The sequence below is a fragment of the Talpa occidentalis genome, unplaced genomic scaffold (genome assembly GCF_014898055.3).
Source record: "Talpa occidentalis isolate TD23 unplaced genomic scaffold, MPIMG_talOcc4v2.1 talOcc4.3, whole genome shotgun sequence".
NCBI lineage: Eukaryota > Metazoa > Chordata > Mammalia > Eulipotyphla > Talpidae > Talpa > Talpa occidentalis.
The window spans coordinates 24,644,762-24,670,172 of NW_023603184.1; the positions used below are offsets into that span (position 1 = coordinate 24,644,762).

At 46.1% G+C, this 25,411-nt stretch overlaps 2 protein-coding genes across 2 annotated transcripts; both read right to left on the reverse strand.

The window, feature by feature from the left end:
* Window positions 1-2,930: 2,930 nt before the first annotated feature.
* On the reverse strand, window positions 2,931-3,907 carry LOC119254931 (olfactory receptor 502). The gene has a single exon (XM_037521966.2). It carries the CDS (start codon window positions 3,876-3,878, stop codon window positions 2,931-2,933), a length of 948 nt encoding a protein of 315 aa, XP_037377863.1. The 5' UTR covers window positions 3,879-3,907.
* Window positions 3,908-22,771: 18,864 nt separating this feature from the next.
* Window positions 22,772-23,709, reverse strand: LOC119254565 (olfactory receptor 5P3). Its single transcript, XM_037521675.1, is given in 2 exon segments — window positions 22,772-22,788; window positions 22,791-23,709. Coding segments are annotated over 2 exon segments (936 nt in total).
* Between the last annotated feature and the right edge of the window lie 1,702 nt (window positions 23,710-25,411).

A 25,411-nucleotide genomic window follows, 5' to 3' on the forward strand; every position in this document is an offset into this window, starting at 1 on the left:
ATAAGCCAAAAAGAAAAAGAAAAATACCGGATGGTCTCACTCATAGCAGGAATCTAGAAAACTTAAATAATGGACCAGGAAAATGAATAACTATAAGAAAGTGAAAATCAAAATCAACAAAAAACTATGAACCAGAGACACTTTTAGGGGGGCGGGGGCGGGAGGGGAGGGATTGGGGTCAGAATGGGGGGCTGCAATTGTATGGGGAATATAACAATAAAATTTATAAAAAAAAAAAAAAAATTGATTTCTCTAAGGGCAAATTTGAATTTCATGTATGTTCTGTTTCCCCTATGCTCCCCATACCCCAAAAGGGAACATCAACTCTATTACAACTAACACTGCTTAAAATAAAAATTACCCTTTCCTTGTAAAATGTTTCTAGACTGTGAGGAGAATACATGGAATACATTCTTATTTTATGCTTTATACTTCTGAATGCAATGATTCTTGTAAGTAGGAACAACATTTGTGGGAACCCATGTGTGTGTGTATGTATGTGTGTGTGTATTCTTGAGACTTCTAAGCTAGGATGAGTCCCATGTCTGGGCCATCTCTTGGGATTCGATGTGAAAATCTGTGAGGATATGCTCACCAAAGAGAAATGCTTTCTACAGGCAGGTGACTTTTTCAGTCATGAAGTTTTATGTGACTCTTTCTTGCAATTTTGTTGCTATTTTTGGTTTTCTGTGATTATATACTTATATGTATATTATACATACCTATATATTCAAACTGTCTTTCATATTCTTATTTCTTATTCTGAAATTCTATTTAAAAATATAATAATTAAACTTTTTATTTGTACAAGACAATGCAAATACACCAGTGGCACAGAACAGAGAATACAGAAAATACATTTAGAAAAACGAGAAGTAATAGATGATCTAATTCAATTATACTAAATCATTGAAGATTATTTATTTATCTATCCATTTATTATGAATGAAGTGCCATTGTTTTACATCCTTGTTAATATTGTGACAATATAGGATTTATCCCCACAGGTGTCTTTCATATTTTTAAATAAAGTCATATTATAATCTGTGTCTATTAATTCTCATATTGTAATCTTAGTGGTTCTATTTCCATAATTTGTTGTTTCCACTACCATGTTTGATATCTTTTTTCTTTTATCCTGGTCATTATTTTCAACTGGATACTGATTGTTCTATTTGAATAATTATTGGCAGAAATAGCTGAAGCTTCAATTGTTTGTCTGTTTACTCAGTTCCCCCAAGGCACCACCTCTTAGATCCAAGTTCAAGGCTAAGACGCTAGCTCTCCAGAGCTGCAAACTGTGCAAGACTTGGTCACTTCAGGCCCCCCTGATCCTGAGGATATATGTGAGGTGTATAAATCAGAATTCTCACGTGGACGTGCTCTGGGCTCTGACTGATGCCCCTGTCTTCCCACAAGAACACTAAATCCACAGGCCAGGTCAGTAACACCAACTTCCAGCTTGCCCAATTCTCTCATAGCCAAAGCATATTTGAGTGTTAGATCCACCTTTCTGGTTCTCACAGTTTAATCATGGGGTAATTTCTGGTTATCTTGAAGGTTCTACTGGGGATAGTTGAGACATATTTAACATTTTCATCATTTGCTTTAGTGGTGGTCACCATGGGATTGATTAAAATCACCAAGTTTGCCATTCATTGAAACAGATTATGGGCGGGGAGAGGAAGGATTAGGATCAAAATAAGGGGAGGGTGCAATTGGATGGGGAATATAACCAAAATGAAAATGTATACATTGTGCAAAAATGAAAAATGATGCAAGAATTATATAAAATGAAGTATTAAAAAAAAAAGAAAAAGATTACTCAAAGGTAATTATATGCAAGTGAGTGGAAGACCAGACTTGCACAGACATTCACAGGCAGTGCCACAGTGACAGAAAACGTCCTATCTCCAGCATCCTTGCTCAGATATTACCCTCCTAGTGAGGCCTGCACTGGCGCTCCTGCCCCTCACAGGTTAGTCTTCCTTACTCTGCTCTGCTTTCTCCTTCCACATAACTCCAGTCCTTCTAATATTCAAAATCACTAACTTGTGATTAGATAAATTATTTGAGGACAATATCTTTGGCTGTTTTAAACTTTACTCACCAGGGCTGTGACAGTTTCTGTAATATAGGATTAAGTCAGCACAATTTCTGAATGTATAAAGAACAAAAAATTAAGAAAATGATGAATGCCCTTGAGTCTCTCAAGATGGAATTTGTGTCTGAAATACCAGAGAGGGAACAGGAAAAGTAAACAACATGATTGTCATCAGTACTCAGAGGTTCATCAAGCCCCTTGTGGCGCAGTCAGGAGAGACAATCAGGTTCCACCCAGCTTCTTGACAGGATGAAGGTTAACCATGAGCTAATCACTCCAAGAGTTTGCGCCACTCAGTTTCTAGAGAGTTCAGGAACTCTACTCATTCCCACAGAGAAATCACTTGTTTTAACTGACAAATAACAACTCACCCTTCTTTCCTGGGTGCCCCTATATCATGACTGGAGCCAGAGCCCAGAAGCACATGCCAGAATTTTACGGGTCTAACAAACCCATCCCCAGCAGATAACTTTCTGCCATCAATTTTCTATCTTTTGCCACATTGTCATTTTCTCTTAGAACTACAGCTAGCACACTCCCGTTAGGATAAAGTGTTATTGAAAATGCACACAGTCTTAAAGGATGGATGGTTTCATGTGAACCAATTTGTGTTTCTGGTTGCAAACGTAACCTCAGTTTTTAAAATGAAGCTCATCATGTGTCTTTAATTTAAAATCTGATATCAGAAAATACACTCCCCTACTTTCACTAAAAACTCCACACTAGTTGATAACATATGGAATGATATATTTCAACCACCAATGCATATTTCCTTTTATTATTGAATTTATGGTATGTTATATAAAATACTACAAAATAACTTCCTTCAATAACAACATGTTTTTCTAGCAAGCTGTCTCTTCAGAGCACCCTTAATTTCATTATTCCTGAGGCTGTAGATAATGGGGTTTAACATGGGGATCACTACCATGTAGAACACAGATATGACTTTGTTCTGGTCAGTTGAGTAGCTGGACTTGGGCATGACATAGATGAAGGTGATGGTTCCATAGAAGAGAGTGACGGCTGTGAGGTGGGAGGTGCAGGTAGAGAAGGCCTTGTGGCGCCCCTCAGTGGAGTGCATCTTCAGGATGGTGATGAGAATATAGATGTAGGAAACACTTATGACACAGACTGTGACCACAATGATGGAGCCAGCAGTAAATGAGGGGACCACCGGGGGGATACTGACATAGGAACAGGAGAGTTCCACTAAAGGAGCAAAATCACAGAAAAAATGATTCACTTCATTTGGTCCACAAAAGAGCAAAGAAAAGAAAGCCATGGTAAAGGAAGAAGCATTGAGAAATCCACCTATGTAAGCCACTACTAGTAACTGAACACACACTGGGGTGGACATTTTGGTAGAATAAAGCAGTGGGTTGCAGATGGCCATGAAGCGATCATATGCCATGGCAGCCAGGAGGAAGCACTCGGCGGTCCCAAAGAAAACTGCTGAGCCAAGCTGGATGCCACAGGCAAGATAAGAGATGGTATTCCTCTCTACCAGGAAGTTTACCAGCATATTGGGCGTGACAGAAGAAGAATAGCCTATGTCAGCCAAAGCCAAGTGGCTCAGAAAAAAATACATAGGATGATGGAGCTGAGAAGAGATTCTGATAAGAATGATTGTACTGAGATTGCCGGATACCGTCACCAGGTAGATACAAAGGATGATTATGAAGAGGATGACTTGAAGGATGGGGTCATCAGTTAAGCCCAATAAAATGAATCCTGTTACTGCAGTGTGGTTCCCAGCCCCCAGGGAATCCATGAGACAATGCAGCTGCTACAACATGAAACTGTAAAGAAATACTACAGTAAAAATGTTGTATATTCAATTGTTTATTTTTCATCAATATATGTATGTGAAACCATTATAAGTAAAGATATCCAAGCATAATTTCATGTTTACATGATAGTGTTTTTTTTTTAATTTTTATCAGAATTACCCAAAGAATACAAAAACACTAATTTGAAGGGATATTAAGCACTCCTATGTTCACTGCAGTACTATTTACAGTAGCCAAGTTATAAAAACCACTTAAGTGCCCAACTACAGATGACTGGCTTAAAAAAAGATGTGGTGCATTTACAGGGTGGAATACTGTGCAGTTATAAAAAGGTAAACTCCTGATGTTTGCAACAACATGGATAGAACGGACAGGATCGTGCTAAGAAAAATAAACCAGGAGGAGAAAGAAAAATATCAGATGATTTCTCCCACATGCAGAATACAGAGAAACAAAACAAGGACAATGACAGAACTAAGCCAAAACAAAGTCTAGAATTCAACTGCAGAATTGAAGCCACGCGAGGGAGAGTGGGTGGGACCAAGGTTGGAAGGGAGCCGATGGTACACCATAAGGGAATATGGGTGCTCTGAGGTGGGTAAGGTATGGTGATGCACATCTGAGGCGATATCCAATTCTTTGGAATCATATATAGTGATATAAACCAATGTTACCTCAAATAAGTAAATTGATTAACGTTAAGAAAATGAATAAATAATTTAGCAGAAACTTCTGAAAATTTCAAACAATACCTATTTTTCTTTTTATAATATATTAATTTCAAATACATGCATAAAGTGACTGAGGTCAAACAATGAATAATATAAAGCAGGTGAGACAATAAAACATTGGTAAGTATCACAAATATGTGTGTGTGTGTATACGGTATTGTAAAAGGTTTACTAATAAACCTAACATCAATTACTACATGCTTACTAAATGATAAAGTGCAGGGTCAATATAATTATAATTATAAAGTATGAATTTATTAATAAGTAGGTTGTCTATTTTATTGTCATAAAATATTACTATTCGATGTTATTTTTTGAAGGAATAAACCAAGTCAAGAGAGGTTATATAGCTTGACAAGGTTACATAACAAATGGTAGAGTCAGAATTGGAAACCCTAGAATGCCGACTGCCCATCCCTTTAGTAAATAAGCAATAAATGAAATTACGTAATACTACTATGATGTCAGTACATTGTCAGTACAACTGACAATGGGTGACCAACAGATAGTCCTCAGACCTTCTGGAAGTTATACATAACAGAGGAATAATGTTACTTACATATTTCACAATATCAATTAAATAATTCCATTTTTAAAAGGGAAAAATAAAATTTACTAATCTAGAAAGGAGTTATTTGAACAAGGTCATTTATTGTAAAATTATTGGATTTTACTTTAAATTTGTAATTCATTATATTGTTTTATCAAGTAATTTATAATGTCACTGTAGTCACTATGCCAAAATATTGTTCAAACCATAATTAAAATATCTCAAATTACTTCCTATTATGAAATTTTTTGTTTGGCATTTTTGTAGCATGAACTATATTATTTTAAAATAATACGTTGTTGAATAACTGTAGCCTCAAGGCTGAAAAGTTTTATTTTTTTGCATTTTCATCACCCAACTCGGTGCCAGGTTTACCCAGATTTACCTCCAAATTTTCTAACCTTCTGTACTAAAGATTCCAATGCATTAGTGCCTTCATGCTAAAGCATTGAAAAGATAAAGTAAGTGAGTCTTTTCTGCAAAGATACTAATATTATCTTTAAATTCGTGAATCTTCAATTTTAATCTCTAGATAGCAGTATATTTTCAGAGTATCTCAAAGACAGTGAATTTGTTAGTATTGTTGGGGAGTGCCAAGTTTGGAAAAGCCATGAGTTTCCATCTTATGCGTAGATAGACATACAAGGAATCCTGGCAACTTAGTTGTGCCTGTTTATTCATAAGATTTTGATGGTGGTAACAGCAATTCAAACTAAATACTTACTAGCTGATTGCTGAATTACATCTTCCCTGTTTCCCAACTGTGAATTGTGAGAACAGACATTATATTAAGGAGGTAAGCGCTCACAAATGTTAAATGAAAATCACTACATCAGGTTTGTGAAACAAAAGTCAGAATCTTACCTCTTGAAATAAGAACTCACTCATATTTCCATAACAGAACACTGTTTCTGTACTTATATAGCTTTCTTTTATTTTTGTTTGCCTGTGGGGATAAATCTCTGAAGAGTCAAGAGATTCAATGTGATTTCTCAGCATCATGGAGCATAATTATGTACTGAACTGGATCCTGAGGAGTTCAATTCACACACAGACAAAAACTAATCTTTCAGTAGTCTGACAATTCTCAAGTGGTCAATTTAGTCCTTTGCTTTTACCTAGGTATCCACATTTACTTATTTAAACTTCATTTAATAATTATTACAAAATATAATAGTCATATAGAAAAATCTTGGATTCTCAATTCTAAAGAGAGAAACTTAACTTTATGTATTCATGTTTATTTGGTAAGTTTTTTGTACTGAGCTAAGAAATACTATTAATCATTTTAAAGGAATATGAGGTAGAACTTAATATAAAGTTAAATTTTATTTTTTTGCATTTTTATGTATTTATTTTATATATATTTTTTTGTATCACCTTTTTTTAGATTTATTTATTTATACAAGAACGGGGTATAGGGCAGATTCACTGGAAGGCGAGAGGATTCACCAGAGACTTAGCAGGGAACAGAACAGGCAGACTGACTAAATACACTGCTGAGGGGAGCAGCGGGTGTGGCAGGAGAGGTCTGCACACCATGTGGGACCCTCACCTGCCGGCCAGGATGGAACAGAGCTGCAGAGGCTGCAGACAGCTTCACAGTGCTGCTCTCAACCGCCTGCACCACCAGAGGAGGCCCCATTCTTTGTTTTTGTACAATGCATGCTTTCTCCTCTCAGGTGTAGTCCCCATAAAATTCCCACCACCAATTCACCAGTGCACCATTGTCATAGTCCCTTGTGTTCTTCCCTCCCGTTTTGATCCTTCTTGTTCTCCCCCTCCTCTGCAGAATGTCCCTGATTTATAGTTACCTGTTAATTTTGGCTTTTTATTTATTATAATTATTTTTTTTCCTGATCCCTTATTTGATTTACCTATATTCCTCCTATAAGTGAAAGCATCCAATATTTTCCTTTTTTCTTCTGGCTTATTTCACTGAGCATAATCCCTTCCAGCTCCATCCATGTCAAGTTGAATTGTATTTATTTTTAAAAATTTTTTAAATTATTTTATTTATTTATGCATACAAGAGCTGGGATGTAGACCAGAGGTGTGTGGGGCAAGGTGAGAGGATTCACCAGGGACAGAGTGGGGAAACAGAACAGGCAGATCGACTGAAATACATTGCTGAGGGGAGCAGCGGGCGAGACAGAGAGGTCTGCTGCGCCATGTGGGTCAGCTTCCTGGCTGGGGATGGAACTCTTGCTGCAGTGGCTGCAGCTAGCTTCGTAGTGTTGAGACTTAACCCCTTGTGCCACCAGGGAGGCCCTAAAGTTGAATTTTAAATAACAAAAAATTTTAAGATAAATTTAACCATCATAGCTAAAGTAAAAAATAAGTTTTATTTTCAAGTGTAAGCCTTGAAAGTCATAAAGAACTGCAAAGCAAAAAGGGGATAAGATGACTTGCAGATAAAAAATAGTCTCTCAGTTACCTCAACCTGTTGCTACCTGAGTAATGCCTAATGATGTAGGTATGGTGATGGAATACAGGGTTCTTTAAGATTGAGTTTTACCTGATTCTCTTGATAGACCTAACTTTAGAATTCCCTCTCTCATCTGAAGCCCCACATTAAGGAACCAGGGTTTACTACCAACAAAATAATGAGGACCAAGAGAACTATGCTTAATAGTTCACACGCTTAATCCTCACAACAATGTAGGTAGGTTGATGTAGATTCCTCTTACTAGGCTAATTCCTCGTTTTTTAATAGAAGACTTAAATTGAGGGGTCAAACAACTTGTATTGGGTGATTCTGAGAGTTCTAGAACTTGTACTGGGTGATTCTGACTTGAATTTTCAGTTTTTCACCCCCCGTAATAACCTTATCTCCTTTTACATCCCATTCTTTCTCTGAAACCTAAGACATTCCAGAGAGACATTAGCAGCCTGCTCAGTCCACAGGCAAGTACCTCCCAGATATGGAAGCAGTTGAAATTCCCAGGGGCAACACCAACCACTTTTCCAAAGAAAACATACAGATGGCCAACCAGCACATGAAAAAATTCTGATCACTTCTCATCAGCGAAATGCAAATCAAGCCACAATGAGAATGGCCCATATCAAAAAGACCAGAAAAAACAAGTGCTGGTGAGGCTGTGGAGAAAAAGCACAACAGACTATGGAGGGGTCTATGGGTGTTTTGATGTTGGGTGGGCTGCAGTGACTACATCTTTACTTTAGCTGTGATTGAAAACAGTGTGGAGGTTTCTCAAAAGATTAAAAATGGGTCCACCATATGACTGAGCAATTTCACTCCTAGTTATCTACCCAAAGAATACAAAAACAGTAATTTGAAAAGAAACCTGCACTCCCATGTTTATTATAGCACTATTTACAAAAGCCAAGCTGTGGAAACAACCTAAGTGCCCGGTACCCCACCAGGACACAGGCACACTCCTCTCTGGAATCTGAACTGTGGAGCTTCCCACAGGACACAATGTTCTGTTCTCACAAGATCCTGCAGGGCCCATGTCGGGTCACAGGCAGCAGGAACAGGTGAGGCTCTGGTGTCATCAGAGGCAAAAAATGTAGAGAGGTCTGATGTGCCCCTATTTTTGCAAGCTGGTCCCTGCCTCACCCAACCAACACTTGGTAGAGGTCTCCTTAGTTTGCAGGGGAGGGAGGAGCCATCTTGTCTTGGGCTTTGGTCTGCCCTCTCCAGGGCACCCCTCCCCCGCTGCCATTGCAAAGCCCACAAGCAGCTGGACCCTGGAGATGATGCAGATCTGTCACTCTACAGAGCTGTCATCTGGGTTTCCTTCAGTGTCACTGGGACAAATGTCCAATGACAGCGTGGTTTCTGTTTGCAGATACAAAGACAGAGCCCATCTCCACTGCTCAGGATCTCCTATCCCAGTGCCTCCCAAGATCCAGGGTCCATAGTGGGCTGGTTCTGAGAGACCTTGCAGTCCAACTTGGGCAGAGGACCGAGATTGAGCTGGACATTGGGCCAGGCCCCTGGGCTCTTGCAGGCATGGCCTGCCTGCATGGGGGCAGTCACAGTAGTGTCTGCCTCAGTGTCAGAGGGAGGGCCTGGCCTGGTGAGTAACAACTCTGTAGGGTGTGGCCACAGATGAGGCATCTGGGCAAACAGTCACAATCCCATAGGGATCCTAAGGCTCACGGGGCACAGCCCAGAGCCATGTGGAGACAGGCACCAGGAACCATGGGGCCTCAGGTTGAGAACACAGACAGGAAAGTGAGGTGCACTGCACAGGCTGTGCAGGGATGCAACTGTGGTGGGGACAGCGCAAGAAGCCAGCTGAGACCCGAGGCCCATAAGGTGAACCCTTGAGACCCTGTTCTTAGCCCAGTGTCCCAGCAGACTCAGCAGTCCTATTCCAAGGAGACAGGTGTGGTTTGGATGAGTCTAGGGTTGGTCATGCTAAGAGGTTCCGGTGAGGCAAAGGGAAACGAGAGGCCGGAGTGGTGGAAGTAACGGCCAGGAAAGGTGAGGCTGGAGTATACAGGAAGACATGGACAGCAGTGACAGACCCTGTGAGGGGACTGGGCAGACGGGCACCAGTGCACCTGGCTGCAGGGACTGTCAGTACTCAGGCCAGACCCAGGACAGGGGCAGAACACTTCTTGGGGGATGGCAGTGAGGCCCAACCAACCCCCTTCACAGACCCTTCTCAGTGTGCTCCAATACCACAGTGTCAAAGTGGAGCCAGAGTCCTCGGAGAGTGTTGGTGGGATTTGGAACAATGGGGACTTTGCTTCTGGCTTCAGTGGGGTTGGGACTTCCAGGGGACATGGGTCTGCTGTGTCTTTGGAGGGTAAGAAGGACTGGGGAGTACTCAGGGACATGAGAGGAAGTAGGCCAGGGTCCCAGTGGGACATGTGGAGGCATCAGGGGTTCCAGAGGAGGAGTGTTGGCTGCACAGGGCACTTTCAGGAAGAAGGGGTTGGAATAGGGAGGGCAGTCGCACTCCTTGATGAATATCCATGGAGCCATAAATGCCAGACATGAATTTTAATATGTGCAAACAAAAAAAGGCAAACTAAAACTCATTCAATGGACACTTGGATATTTGCACTTCATTCTGTCGACTTTCCCACACTGAAAACTGAGGGGCCCAGAGATGGCCCTGCTCGTCTGGTTGAGGCTTCAGGAGGCCTGGGCTCTGGAGGCAGGGTAGGGCAGACCCGAGGAGCTGGGGCACTGGCGGCATCTCCCCATCTCCCCCCAGAACAGTAAGCCCTGTTCAACGTGCAGGTCACCTGTTCCATCTACAACCCGATGACCACCTCACCCTCCCCCCTCATGGTCCTCACCACTCAAGACGTGCTGCAGGACTCAGGGCCACAGCCAGAGATGACCACAGTAGGGGCTGGAGTCTAAAAGGGGACCCCTCTCGGAACTGAAAAGGGCATCTCACTCCCCACACCCTGGAACGAGATGCAGGACACTCCTAGGGTCAAAACATTCACCCTGGAGATACCATAATATTCATAAGAAACTGAGCAGGGATGAAGGTTCCCATGAACCCCAACTTCATAAGAAGGGGGCTGACAGGGAGGCAGGTCCCATGGAAGCTGCTCCAACTCTGCCTGCTCTTTGCACAACATCCCCTCCGGGAGCACCAGCTGAGTCCACTGCAGGGGCCCAGCCAGCCCCCTGCAGCCGGGCCTGGGCCTCCTCCCAGTGCTGCCTGTGGCAGGTCAGCCCCACCCTCTACCCCACCTGCTCTCAAGCTGGGATCCCCAGACCTCGATGTTCTGGCAACCCTCATGTGAAAGGACACCCAGACAGTGGCTGGAGAGCTGGGCCTCAGGGCCACCACGGCACCTGTATTGAGTCAGGGGCTCTGCAGGCCCACAAAGGTCTCCACCCTGCGCAGTGTCCCGTCACGGGCACCCTGAAGGCCGCGATGCCGGGCAGGCACCTCAAGTCTCTGGCTCTTGCGGGAGGTGGGCCACTGGCAGCACCTGAGCCAAATGGTGGCAGTGCTCCTGTTTCTGGTAGAAGACCCATTGAGATCTGTCACGGATGACGCACATGCCCTGCACAGTGGGGTGGGGGAGTGGCTGCATGTTGCCTGGGCTGAGGACCCCACCCAGTCCACTCCCATCAGGGAAGGGCACCCCAGTCCCCATGCCTCCCTCCTGAACCTTCAACTCCTGTGGCCTCAGTTCTCCCTTGTCCAAACAATTCTCACCGCCCTGCATGAGAATTCTCACACCTGACCAACAGTCCAAACAACCCAGGGCCAGAGGAAGCAAAGCATCACCCTATGCACCTCCTCACTGTCCCCAAGATCAGGAAATGGCTGTGCACCACCTATCACCCACCTGGGGGCCTCCATGCAAAAGTTGCACCTGTGAGGAGCATATCTGGGTCAGAAAGTCTGCCTGAACCTCATGGAGGGGCACCAGGCAACTTGGGGCAGCAAGTGGAGGGGAGGGCGGGGAACACTGGGATTCCCTGCCCCTATCAGCTTGGGCTTCAAGGGTAGGCCTGCTCCCTGGGAACCACATACCAACCCTGGCAGGGAGGGTCATGGTCTTCTGGTTAGGGTGTGGAAGAAGATTCAGCTGTGGGCCCTGCCAGTGCCCCACCCCCATCCTCCGGGAGCGGGCTCCAATTTCGGGGTGTAGGGCCTTCTGGGTTTCATTAGCCATGAATGTCTGAAACTGAGGCGCTTCCTGGTCCATCACAACCATACCATTGGTCTAACACTCCCCAGATTAAAACAGCACATGGTGAGCTGATGCTTGGTCCAGCTCCCCGCTGGGCAAGAGGGCAGGGTGGGCATCCTCAACCCAAGTGTCCTGCCCAGGGCCCATGAGTCGGGAGGCCAGTGGCCACTTGGACCATGAGCACCCTTTGTCCTTAACTTAGGACCAGGAAGAGCTGCCCAGTCGGGCCTATGGGACACTGTGGTTCCTGCAGTGCTTCCTCCACAGGGTAAGGCCTGCCTGAGGGTGGCCAGGTGTGGCCCAGAGCTGGGGTGGCCAGGTTAACCCGGGGTGCAGACATGCCCTTGGACACACAGCATTGGGTACCTTCTTTGGGATGCAGTCCCACTATGTGGGGGATCCCTGCAGCCCCCAGGATAGCAGAATAACTGTCAGGCCTCGTCACCCCTCCTAGTTCATGGGGATCCCATTTTCCAACAGCCCTGTCCCCATAGGAATGAGTTTTTTTGTCTATCCAGATGAGAGGATGGAGGCTGTTGACTCAGCTTGGTAGGGTCATGGGAACTGCAGAGCCACTTGGGGGTGCCCAGTGTGGGTACAGGGGCCCCCAGCGTAGCCTGCACACAGACACCCTTCCTGCTGACCTTGAGGTTATGGGATGCATTCATCCTCCATGGGGAGTGGATGCTGACAAGCATGGCGTACACTTTGCTGAAGCTGCAAAGGTGTGTGTGCTGGGGCCCAGCACAATATTGCACACAAGGGGGTGTGTGTGTGCTGGGTGGTGAGTTTGCAGGACCCTGCAGAAAATGGCAGGAACGAGGAGCCCTCCCTGAGTGGATTCTATGGCAATGACTGCCCAGGGCATCCTGGGCAAAACAAAACAAATAGGTGCCCTGGATGTGCCCAAGGTATGCGGCGAGGTGGGCCTGAGCGCCCAGGGCAGGGGGGCGGGGCTCGTGACTTACATGCCTACCTATGGAGGAATGCTACTCAGGCTGCCCGGGGAGGGCATGCAGGAATTCCTGCACAACACCCTGGCCCAGCCCTGGGGCCTGCGGGACTAAGTACTCAGGCACCTTCAGGCTTCCATGTTCCACCTCAGGAGGCTGAACTTGGACTCTCCCGACCAGGCTCAAGTCAAGGTCCCTCTGGGTGCACCCTCTTGGAGCAGTGAACTGTAAGAGGTGGTCCTGGGAGCTCCCTGTTCCTTCCACTTTCCCTTCTCCTTGCAGAGCTTCAGGGAGCAGGACAGGGCTGGTACTCAGATACTGGGGATCAGAGCCAGAGAGTGACCAGGAGAAGCCCCCGGGACACCAGGGACCCAGGCCCATGGACCTTGCTCCAGGAAGGTACATGGACTGGGGCAGAAGCTGGGCTCACCCGAGGTCTCAAATCCCCTGACTGCTCTTAAGTTTTCAGACCAAAATACCAACTGATCTGTTCTTAAGCACCAAAATGTTCTTCAGCAGTTGCCAGACACCCCCAGAGGCAGAGGCAGCCACTGTGCCTGGTGAGCTGCCCACACCACAGCCTCCCCACCTCAGCCTTTCAGCTTTACCTGAGTTATGGCCTGCAATGACACTGCAGTAACCAACCTCTGCACAGCCCAGGGCTACAGGCCTCTGCCTAGAATGCTGGCTCTGGAGATAAGAACCCTCCCTTCCAGTCACCCATGAGGTCACTAATAGGTTACCCGAGTCAGTGCCCTTCTTCAAAGACCACAATACATCCTACCCCTCTGCCCTGACTGGCTTACAGGACCACCTCAACCCTGGCACACCACTGAGGCCATGAAGTACCATCCTGCCCTGTCTGCTGAGCAGCAGGCTGCCAGGCCCTGGATATGTCCACAGTCCAAGCCCCACCCAGGGTAGTGATTGATCCCAAGTTTAAGGAGCCAGGGAAATGCTGCCACAAGGTCCTCCACCTCTGAAATGCAGATCTGAGGGATACCTGGCCACCTGCTGCCCTGAGCCCCATCAGTGTCAGGACCCTTAGCCAAGCTCGGGGTCAGTAGGACCAGCACCCCAATATGCACACTTCGGTGGCAGCAGTCAGGCTTTTCTTCCTGAGCAGCCACCAGGCCACAAGCGTTCGACCATGCTGAGGCTACTCTGGGAACCCACACCTCTACTCTGACCAGCCTGGAGAGGTTCACCCTAGGTCTCAAATCCCCTGAATGCTCTTAAGTTTTCAGACCAAAATACCAGACTGGTCTGTTCCTAAGCACCTAGATGCTCAGCAGGAATTGCCAGACACGCCCAGAGGCAGAGGCAGCCACTGTGCCTGGTGAGCTGCCCACACCTCAGTCTCCCCACCTCAGCCAGAGGCCATGATCAAGACCATCCATGCACTCCTTGAGGCTGTGGGATGCCTGGTCCAATGGACTAGTGTGGCTACCGCAGGGCTGGTGTGTACACCTCTGGTTCAGTCCAGGACAGTCTGTGCAAACCATGGTAGGAGGGAGTGGGGCAACTCTATCCCCTGGCCTGACTGGGTTCCTATGGCCCTTCTTTCCTTCCCACCTTCCAGCTCTTTCCCTGCCCCGCCCTGCTCATGTACAGTGACAGTGAAGACCAGCAAAGAATTCAGACCAGACCCAGTGCCACCATCAGCTGAGCAGACACTTGCAGATGCTGCAACTGGCCATTCACATCTAGGGTCTGTTTCACACCTTTTGCTCCTGGATCTTTCAGGACCTGGAAGAAAGGGCTGACTCAGCAGGGGGTCCCTCAGGGACCTGGTAGGGACCCTTGCAAGCATAGCAGATACCAACCTTCTCACCACACTGCACCTGCAAACAGAATGGGACCTGCTCCTTGCTGCCCAAAGTCCCCACCCCATCTAGTAGGTAAATCCTCTGCTCTCCAAAGAGAATAAGACAGGGGTACCCTAGTTCCAGTACCAAGCTTGAGGACACTATGTCCAGCTCCCATCTGAGCTACTGCCCTTGTCTCCAACGATACACTCAGTGTCAGGGCTGAGGACCTGTGGGGCATTGTGGGAACAGACTGACTTGCCCCAGGGTCACTGCCCCAGCCTAGCTCAGGGCAACTTTCTCCAGGGACCTCTACCTCCCCCTGGTGCAGTATCAACCCAGACCCAGGCCCTGGCCTACTTTGCTCCCCCAGGGATTCTGAGGGACCCAAAGGGTCCCTGAACTGGAGGCAGGGTCAGAGACGCTGACTTGGGTCTGGCCAGCTGTGGGGAGGGAGCCTCTCACCTGCTGCATCCTGGCCTGGGTCTCCGTGAAGAGGCTGCCATGACTGAGGACCAGCTCCTGTGCCTGCTGAGACACCTGGGTGTGCACAGCCAGGTTGTAACTGTCCAAGACCAGTGCAGCGGGCATGTTATCTGAGGCTTCACCTTCATGATCTTCTCCCTGCAGAGGGGAAGGTGTGTCCTGGCTGGCCAGTCCCACTGCACGCAGGCCACTCACAAGGCAGCAGGGAGGCCCCTGGCTCGGCAGCAGCTCTCCTGTCCAGGCGGATGTCCCGAGACATCCTGGTGTTGCGGATGGGAACACAGCAGGAGGCCCTCCCGGTGTGCACGTCCTGGTCTAGCCTGGCGCTGTCCTCCTAGCCACCGTGTCCGGGATGTCCAGCAGCACGTCTCTCCACTCCTCTCCACAGGAGCCCTGGGGAGCACACTGCTCAGGGCCCCACCTCCCAAGAAGGAGCTCTGCCGGGCACTGGCTCCCTTGCATGGTCAGTGCAGGCAGCGGAAGAAACGCCACATCACAGCCCAGGGCTGAGGGGCCTGGGCAGTCGTTCACTCACCTGGATGGGGTGTCTTATTGTCCACGAAGTGGCTCTGGAGCAGCTGGGGGGGCACTTCCCCAGGTCTCCTGTGCCCACCTCAGGGCTCCTCAAGGTGCTGAGCCCCGGCACCGAGGTGGTCTCTCGTCCCACCTGCAGAGGAGGTGAGGCCCAGTCAGCCCAGACCCCACAGGGCTGCCTGCCCTTACCTCCGGGCCCAGACATCCGGGTAATGGGGTGGCCTCCAAGTGGTTGGCCCAGCTGCTCCCCAGGGGCACCCCCAGTCCAGGGTGGAGCCCCCACTCCAGCTGCACTGAGTGTGAGGGGGGAAATGAGCAGGCGCCTAAGCACAGGGCCCAACCAGCATCTCCCCACACACAGATCAGAAGTTGCTGGACCCAGAAATCCTGAACTGGAGGGGCCGTGGGCTGCGCTTGCCAGTGCCCTCCTCACACCCTCCCTCAGGGGCCCCAGCCCCTCAAACCCTCCTCCTCCTCTCAGGTAGAAGACATAGTCCTGCCCTCAGGAGAAGGCCTTGGGGTCGGGACCTCGGGCCCGTCCAGCAGGAGGCGGAGCAGGACACGGCCAAGGAGGAGCCGGGGTCGGGGCTTCCAGTCCCAGCAGAGCGCCTATAGCCAGCGCCCTCAGGAGCCCCCAGAGGGCCGGGGCTGCGGGGCTGTCGGGACCGGCTCCATCACCTGCCTCAGGCCGAGGAGGGCGAGGAAAGCCCTGACTTGCCAGGCGGGCGTCAGGGGTGCCGTGCTGGGCCTCTGGGCCTGCGGCGGTTGCACCGCGAGGGCTGCTGGGAGAGAGAGGGGCCCAGCTGGGCTTTGGCAGTTAAACCGTCGCTGGGGCTTCTAGGGGGCGTGGCCTCGATGGGGGCGGGGCCTGAGGGGCGGGGCCCGCGAGGGGCGGAGTCCTACTGCAGGTGGACAGGACCGCGTGGAGGGCATAGAGATGCTGTACTTGCGACTTATAAGCTCTTATTCCATGATTTCTCCAACTCCCCAGCACTGAGAGATGGATTTTCTTTCCAAATCATAGTCTCCTCCTGAAACCATCCACAGGGCTTCCTGAGTGCCTCGGGGTAAAGCCCCCCGGTCCCGCAGGCGCCTCTGTGCTTTGTGATGTTCCAGGTGTCTCCCTCATGGCGTGGTCGAGGGTGTGGCGCCTCCTTCTAGGGTGTTTTCTCTGTTCTGGACGCTAATGCTTGGTTGGGTGTTGTTTTTGTAGGAGTTTGGCCCTGTCTGCAGATCCTTCCTCAGGTCAACAGGGCCCTCTGTAGAGCAAACATTTCAGTGTCCACGTGGTCTGTTCCTTCGAAGGGCTACCTTACATCCCTGAACAGCCATGTCTGTTTATTTTGGTCCTCTTTACTCTTTCATCAGCATTTCCTTGTTTTCAACATACAGACTGGTGGCCGTTTTGTGTCCTTCATACTGAAGTATCCTACCTGGGGGCAGCGAGTGTAGGTCCTGTCGTTCTCGTGTGGCCTCGGCGGGGTCAACTGCCGGAGCCTGGCACCAGTCCTTTGTGTGCTGACCTTCCTTCTGGGAGCCGCCAAGTGCCCTTCGAAGTTCTGGTGTTTCTGGGGTTATCTTGGGGTTTGTTTACTCAAATGTCTTCTACGCATATGGGGACTTTGACCACTCCCTTTGTTATAGGGCAGGGAGAGGGGCAGCCCAAACCCAGCAAACCTGCCTGTTATATGTAGGGTTCTGCCATCCACCGCATCAACACAAAACATATGAGATTTTAATGGGAAGGAACTTTAATACAATTTGGAAACAATACAGGAAAGGCAAAGAATCTAGTTTCTCAATCAAGCACCCAAAGTTACCCATCCCCTCGTGGGTAAAAGTCCATCCAAATGGGATTGGCCCAGAGCAAGGTCCAAGTCTAAAGCATCTTCCAGTGGGGAACCACAGAAAAGGTCAGAAACAACCAGACAAGCCTGGAAGGAAAAGAGCAAAATCAAAATCAAGATAAAAGCTGCCATTGTCACCTCCCCACGGGTCTCACCCACATCTGTGTCACCCCATCCACGACCAAAAGACAAGTGCAGTTTCTTCACGTGTCTCTCGGCTCCATGCGCCTCCTCCAGGGCTCCTTCTGGCTCCATCCTGCTTCCTTTCTTCCTTCCTCAGTCTCCTCTGCAGTTTCTTCTCTCCCTGCTCAGCTCCACCCTCCATTTGGGTGGATCAGGGAACCTGGAACCTCCCCCTTTCCTGGGGACCACCCTGTTACACCTTTCCAATCTGCTTATTTTCCCTCCTCACAGAAGTGGATAGAATACGCAGGGCTGCATTGAAGGCGAGCAGAGCAGACATACTTGTGTTGCTTGGCCCTCAGAGGAAAGCACCCTGTGTGTCACAGGCAGTGTGACAGATGTGGCCTGGTGTTCATGCCCTTGGCAGAGGGTTGTGCCCTCTGGGGGTATCCTGCTGAGAGCTGTGTGAAGGTGGGAGGGGGAGGAGTGGAGTCCAAGGAATTTGCCCAGTGCAGGGTGGTCTTCGGGGCAGCACCACCACCCGCTCTGTTCTGTTTTGAGGGGGGAGGGGGATGAAAATCACCTTCTTTTTTTGACTGAGAGCAGAGTTACTCAGGAAACATGGGTGTATCATATTCTATGAAGCCCCAAACATCCACAGGGAGACAGTCAGGGCTGTGGGCACCACGATCCTCCTGAATGCCTTCACCTTCTAGGCGCCACCTCGCAAAGCAGCAGCGTTGACAGCGGCACCTACCTCGGGAAAGATTATTCAGAGTCCAAGTGTGTTGAAGCAATGAGAAGCCTGGAGGGGATAACAGAGCGGTATCCCCATCCAAAGGCAGTGCAGCCCCATCCAAAGGCAGTCTCGTATTTATTAGAATCAAGTACAAAGGAGGAGCAAGTACATTTGTAGGGGATGTAAGCTAGGGTAGGTGACCAGGGGCTGTTGCCTGGGGGACTCTATTCTTGCTAGTCAAAGCATATCATCTCTATTCTCTATTATCTCTATTCTCTATACCTAACTTTCTGCTAATCTTTACAAATAAGGCATTCTAGCTGATCTTGCTAATCTGGCCATACTATCTCCCTGTTGTTTTCAGCAGACACTGCTTTCCCAGTATGTTCTTCATACCAGGACTTTGGTCCCTGGTGAGAGGCCTCCTGTCTGGCTGCCTAGCTGACCAACAAGAACTCTAGGTACCAAGACAATGGCCCCGAGAACAAGGAGGGCTGGGGATCCCACATCTAGGGAATGAGTAGCAGGTTGGGCAACCATCCCATTCCCTGGGGGCGCCAAGTCAGGAGGCAGCAGCCTGTTTGGTACCAGACTCATGCTTGGAGGCCAGTGAAGAAGGAAGTTCTTGCACCTGCTGTGAGGAGGGCATGGGAGAGACCTCCCTACCTCCCCAAGTCCTAAGATGGCTCTGTCCTGGGAGCTTCCTGAACAGGCCCAGTGCAGGGAGGAGGGACAATGGGGGTGCTGAGGCACCCCAGGCCCAGAGGAGGAATGGAAAGGCTTGTGAAAATTATGGGGTCCTGGGGCCTGGAAGGAGCCGGAGGGCATGACCACAGGGCTAAAGGACACACAGGCCTGGGCCACATCCCTCTCTGGCCTGACCGAAGGGCCCTGGGCTCTATCTCTGCAGGAACACTCCCTTTCCTCTGTAAGGAAGGTGGGGGCAGGGGTGGAGTTGTGTTTCTCAAGCTGTTCTGGCTCAACCCACAGGCTCTGAAAGAGCTGGGCAAGGTCTTCTCCCCCTACGTTAAGGAGAGCGACCTGGACATGAGCCACAGCTTCAGAGAGTATGTCACGTGGAGGGAATGCCATGGCATCAAGTGAGGCTACTGGGCAACAGGGCAGAGGGCCAGGGCTTAAGGGTGGTAGGACCCTGGGGGAGGATTGTGGGTTTGGGGCCTGGGGGGACAATGGAGGTCCTCGCAGCCATTTTTGAATTTTTTTTTTTTTTTATGTTTTATTTTTTTATTTTTTTTTTTAAATATTAAATTTTATTTTTATATTCCCCCATACAATTGCAAACGCCCCATTCTGACCCCAATCCTTCCCCTCCCGCCCCCACCCCCAAAAAGTGTCTCTGGTTCATAGTTTTTTGTTGATTTTGATTTTCACTTTCTTATATTCATTTTCCTGGTCCCTTAATTAAGTTTTCTAGATTCCTGCTATGAGTGAGACCATCCGGTATTTTTCTTTTTCTTTTTGGCTTATTTCGCTGAGCATGATCCCTTCCAGTGCCATCCATGTTGCTGCAAATTGCATGTGTTTATCTTTTTTGAATGCTGAGTAATATTCCATGGTATATATGTACCACATCTTCTTGATCCAGTCATCTATTTTTGGGCATTTGGGTTGTTTCCAAAGCTTAGCTATTGTAAACAGTGCTGCTATAAACATAGGAGTGCAGGTGCTCTTTGGAATTGATGTTTCTGTGTCCTTTGGGTAAATACCTAGGAGTGGAATTGCTGGATCATATGGAAGCTCTATGTTTAGTAGGTCCAGAAATCTCCACACAGCTCTCCATAATGGTTGGACCAGTTTGCACTCCCACCAACAGTGCAGAAGAGTTCCTTTTTCTCCACATCCTCGCCAACATTTGTTGTTGCTAGTTTTTTTAATATGTGCCATTCTCACTGGTGTGAGATGGTATCTCATGGTAGTTTTGATTTGCATTTCCCTGATTACAAGTGATGTTGAACATTTTTTCATATGTCTGTTGGCCATTTGCATTTCCTCTTCAGAGAAGTTTCTTTTTAGCTCTTCTGCCCATTTTTTGACTGGATTATTTTCTTTGTTGTTGCTGAGTCTCATCAGCTCTTTGCAGATTTTTGTGATCAGTCCTTTATCATTAGTGTTGGGTGCAAAAATGTTCTCCCAGTTGGTGGGGTTTCTCTTTGTTTTTGTTATTGTCTCTTTTGCTGTGCAGAAGCTCTTTAATTTGATGTAGTCCCAGCTGTTTATCTTTCTCTTCACTATCACTGCTTTGGGTGATGTGTCTGTAAAGATGTCTTTGATGTGCAAATCCCGTAGTGTTTCGCCTATCATTTTTGAATTCTTAATCAGTTTAATCACAGTATCCAGGATCCAGTTCAGTTATTAGAGGATTATTGTTGTCTTTTGGTGATGGCATATTTCCTTTATTCTTTATGCTCCTTATAATTTCATATCATTGCTTTGGCATTTGATGTGAAATCTCTTTACTAGTTGTCTTCAAGTGAGACATATTTTTCATTATTCCTTTTATATCTGTGTTGTCTTTGATCTTTTATTGATTCCTCTACTTCACACTTCTTGCTCCCCTTGTAATGGAATTATTCATATTTTGTGTTTTCTCTGATTCTTATAACTCATTGGCTGGCTGCTGGAAACTTCTCTTTTTTGTTTTCTGGAAGGCTCAACTATGGTTCAAGTTTGTGATATCTCCCCTGCCTACCTACAGACCCTGTTCTGGTTTTCTCATAACATAAGATTTATAAGTGTTCGCTTTCACCATCCTCTGGCACATGCACTGTAGAATGGGAGGAGGTGTGGGTTTATCACTTGGTATTGAGGGTGTATACAGGCTTAGTGAGAGGGGTTTCTCTTAGGGGCTCATGGCTGACCCTCCAGCTTAAGTATTGTTACTGAGTACTGTCTACCTACCCACATCCCTTTAATAGTCTTTATTTCCCCCTACCTCCTCTCTCCCACTTTCCCTTCTGTTTTCCTACCTCATGGAGATTGTGCCTCAGTAACCCCTGCTCTGCAATATTGGGGAGGTCAAGCACTCACTTAAGAACTTGACACTCTCCTTTTACTCTGCAGGAGAGGATGCAGCCCACTACTGCAGCTTCAGGCACTATCACTGTGGGGAAGGGGCAACACCGACAGAGTTCTTCTTAATCTTGAGTGCATAGTAGCTCATTTTGTTTTGCTTTGTACTACAACACCATTCTAGAATTGCCTCTCTGGGTGGTTACACTTTTACAAAGTCCCACTCACCAATGGGTTTCTTCCCAAATCTGCACTATTCAGAATTTCCCCAAAGAAGTACAAGAGGTATGTTGGTAGGTTCGCCACCTCCAGCTCTTTTTGCAGCTGCTACAGAAGACTTTCTTCATGTTATAACATGCAGGTTGGGCAATACTCTTTCCAGATCCCTTGGTGTCTGGTGCTATATTCCAGAACTCCCACTGGGGCACTTTTGTTTTGGGATGAATAACTAGCTGTATAAAAGACATAAAAGGGGAGACATCTCACATCTCCATGAAGCTGACATCACTCTGGACATAAAACTGTGGGCAACAGACTCATTGCTGATGGCTAAATAAAAAATCACATGATAGCCCTTGTATTGAAATTAATCTAAAGTTTACATTTTTATTAAAGGAAAAGATTTGGCCCTTAAAATTAGTATTTCTTTTTTATTAAAAATTATTCACATAGAAAAGAAAAGGCAATAGGCGATAATACAAATTATTTTAAATTCTATGAATGTAACCAAGTCTGATTTAGAAAGAATATTTTCGGGGCTGTTATGGAAGTTCAGGTGAAATGAGGAGCAAGAAATTTGGTATCAGAGACTTAGGATTAGGAGGGAAAGAAATGGTTTAATAACAAAAAAGGTATTCAATGAACTCAGTACCTATTTGAAAATGTTTATACTTGTAGATGCAAGAAATGGTGGGCGAAATGTGGCTAAAGCAATTTTTTTTTTCTTGCTAGATGTGTCTATCTTTTTTTTTTTTTAAAGATTTATTTATTTATACAAGCACTGGGTACAGTCAGAAACGCGGGGGGGGGGGGGTGAGAGAATTCACCAGAGCCAGAGTGGGTTACAGAACATGCAGACTGACAAAATACACTGCTGAGGGGAGCAGCGGGCAGCAGGAGAGGTCTGCGCACCATGTGGGACCCTCGTTGGCAGCCGGGGATCAAACCGGCGCTGCAGAGGCTGCGGGCAGCTTCGCAGCCCAGCGCTCAACAGCTGCGCCACCAGGGGAGGCCCTAGATGTATCTATCTTGGTGAATCCATGTTTTGTTTTGTTTTTTTTAAACTCAAATATTTCCTGAGAATAGCACAATTAAATTTGTGAGTATAGCATACTATGAAATAGACTGAAATTTACTAACACATTATCCATTTATTTGCATGCACGGTTCTCATCATACAATGATTATTATTAAAGTCAGATGACTTTAGGACCACCAATGTATCTAGTTATTAATTTTCTCATGGCCTCTTTAACTTCCTTATTCCTCAAACTGTAGATAAGGGGGTTCAACATGGGGATCATAACTGTGTAGAACACAGATATGACTTTGTTTTGTTCAGTTGAGTAGCTGGACTTGGGCATGACATATATGAAGGTGATGGTCCCATAGAAGAGAGTGACAGCTGTGAGGTGGGAGGTACAGGTGGAGAAGGCTTTGCGCCGTCCTTCTGTAGAGCGCATCTTCAGGATTGCGAAGAGAATATAGACATAAGAAAGAGCAATGATAAAGACGGTGACCACAATGATGGAGCCAGAAGTGATGGCTGGAATTATTTCAAAAGTAAAATCATGTGAGCAAGAAAGCTTCAGAAGCGGTGAATAGTCACAGAAAAAGTGATTGACTTTATTTGGTCCACAAAAGGACAGATTTAATAAACAGCCAGTAAATGTCCAAGCATTCAAACATCCACCTAGGTAGGATATCCCCTCTAAGAGGATACAGACTCTGGGGGACATATGAGTGGAATAGAGCAGGGGGGAGCAGATGGCCACGTAGCGGTCATAGGCCATGGCAGCCAGCAGGAAGCACTCAGCTGACCCAAATGTCACCACAGAACAGAGCTGGGCTACACAGCCAGCAACAGGGATAGAGGTTCTTTTCCTAAGGAAACCCATGAGCATGACAGGTGTGACTGATGAGGAGTACCCAATGTCTACAAAGGCCAAATGACAGAGAAAAAGGTACATAGGGGTGTGTAGCTGAGGGCTATTTCTGATTAACACGATGATGCTGACATTGCCCATTAAAGTGACTATGTAGATTCCTAGAAACAGAACAAACAAAATGGCACAAACTGTAGAGTCCTCTGTTAACCCCAAAATAATGAATTCTGTCACAGTTGTGTAGTTTCCAGTCCCCATCTATAATGGGAATAGTACCCACTGAAAGAAAATATGTGAATATTAGAATAGAAAGGAATGTTGTAATTTGAATAATTATTTTTACAATGGCTCTATAATAAAAATCACAAAAACATACACAAAGTACGTTTTGGTAGGAAGTGCTTTTAAACACAATAATTTATGAAAAATTTGATAATATATGTTTATTAATATAAGGACAGAAAGACTGGGGAGAAAAGTAACTTATGTTAATAAAACATAACTCAAAATATTCATATCAGGCTGTTATTTTGGGAGTTTCTTAAAAGAGATCAAGTAAAACTTCAGAATAACAACACATTTCCTTCAAATATTCATTGTCAAGAAGAGCAAACTCAGATACACTGCATCACAGCCATGTGTTCAGCCAACTACTATTCTTCACAGAATGTCACAATTCTATTCTTCACAGAAATGCATGAATTATGTTGTATGTGTATTTACTGAGCAATAATAATAGCATGGCATGTTAGAACACCAACTTATTATGTGCCTGAACTCCAAATCCTAGCTTCCTTATCTATAATCAAGACAGAACTTTGTGGACTAGATTCCTGAAATGGAAGAACTAGAAGGTAAGTCAATTTCAGGTATCTACTGAGCTGGCTTGATAATGCTTGCGTGCAGAGAGATTGAGGGCACAATCTTGCTCTTCAGACTCAGTTCACAATGCAATTTTATCAACTAGCATGGACCTAAGACAGCATGAAAGCTTAGATTTTTAAGGGAAATAGATCTATGACACAAATTCAGTCAGTCATAATCGTCATTGTTAACATGGGAGCAAAATATTGTGCAAAAATGCTAAGAGCTTTGGAGTTAAACAGGCCTGGGGCCAGACTCCACAGAAGTCAGATGTCACAACTATAGACAGCTTACATAAAATTTCAACCCTTCATTACTATTTTTGTTAAAATATATATTTCTTAAGGTTCTTGTTTTGAATACAATGATATATACCAAGCACAGCTCACAGAGGTAAATTATGCTCAATAAATCATTTCCTTAGATCAGTCAAAACTTAACTTCTCATACAAAAATGAGAAACAATTTTTTTCTCAATATATTTTTTCAATATAAAAGGAAAAATATTACCTGTAGTATTTGTTCCTCAACAATAAATGCCAAAGAACTGTCACTGTTAAGCAAGGTTACATTTATGAGATGTGGGATCTTTGGGGATAAAACCCCTTGAGTATATTACTTGTTTACGAAAATCATCAAGACGGAAAATTAGATACAGAGATTCATGTAAATATGTCTTGCGTAAGAGCTTCTATACATTTTTTGATTGTTCATTAGTTCTTAACAAAATCTTTTGATGGCTTGTTAAAATCATTCTTTTAAATGACTAATGAGAATAAACAGTGTATCAGATAAAATTTAATTTTAAAATACAAATTTTTCTGTGGAAAAAATCAGTACTTTTGTTTTGTTTTTTATGTATGTCTAGATGATGCTGGATAAGAATGCATTTCAGAATCATTCCTTTAAGGAGAAAAGAAAGCTGGGTACTTTACCATCAACTCCAAATGCTTAAGAGCTGGTCCTAAGAGTGCAAACTCTGTCACCTCCAACTCCTGCCTACCAGTTATATACTCCTTCAGAAAGTCCTGAGGCAGAGAAATACAGTGTTTGATGTAAAACTTCATCAGGTTGGGTCAAGGAGATATGACCAGGG

Excerpts from the sequence above, each read along its gene's own strand:
- LOC119254931 (XM_037521966.2), bottom strand. The coding sequence starts at position 3,878 with ATGGATTCCCTGGGGGCTGGGAACCACACTGCAGTAACAGGATTCATT.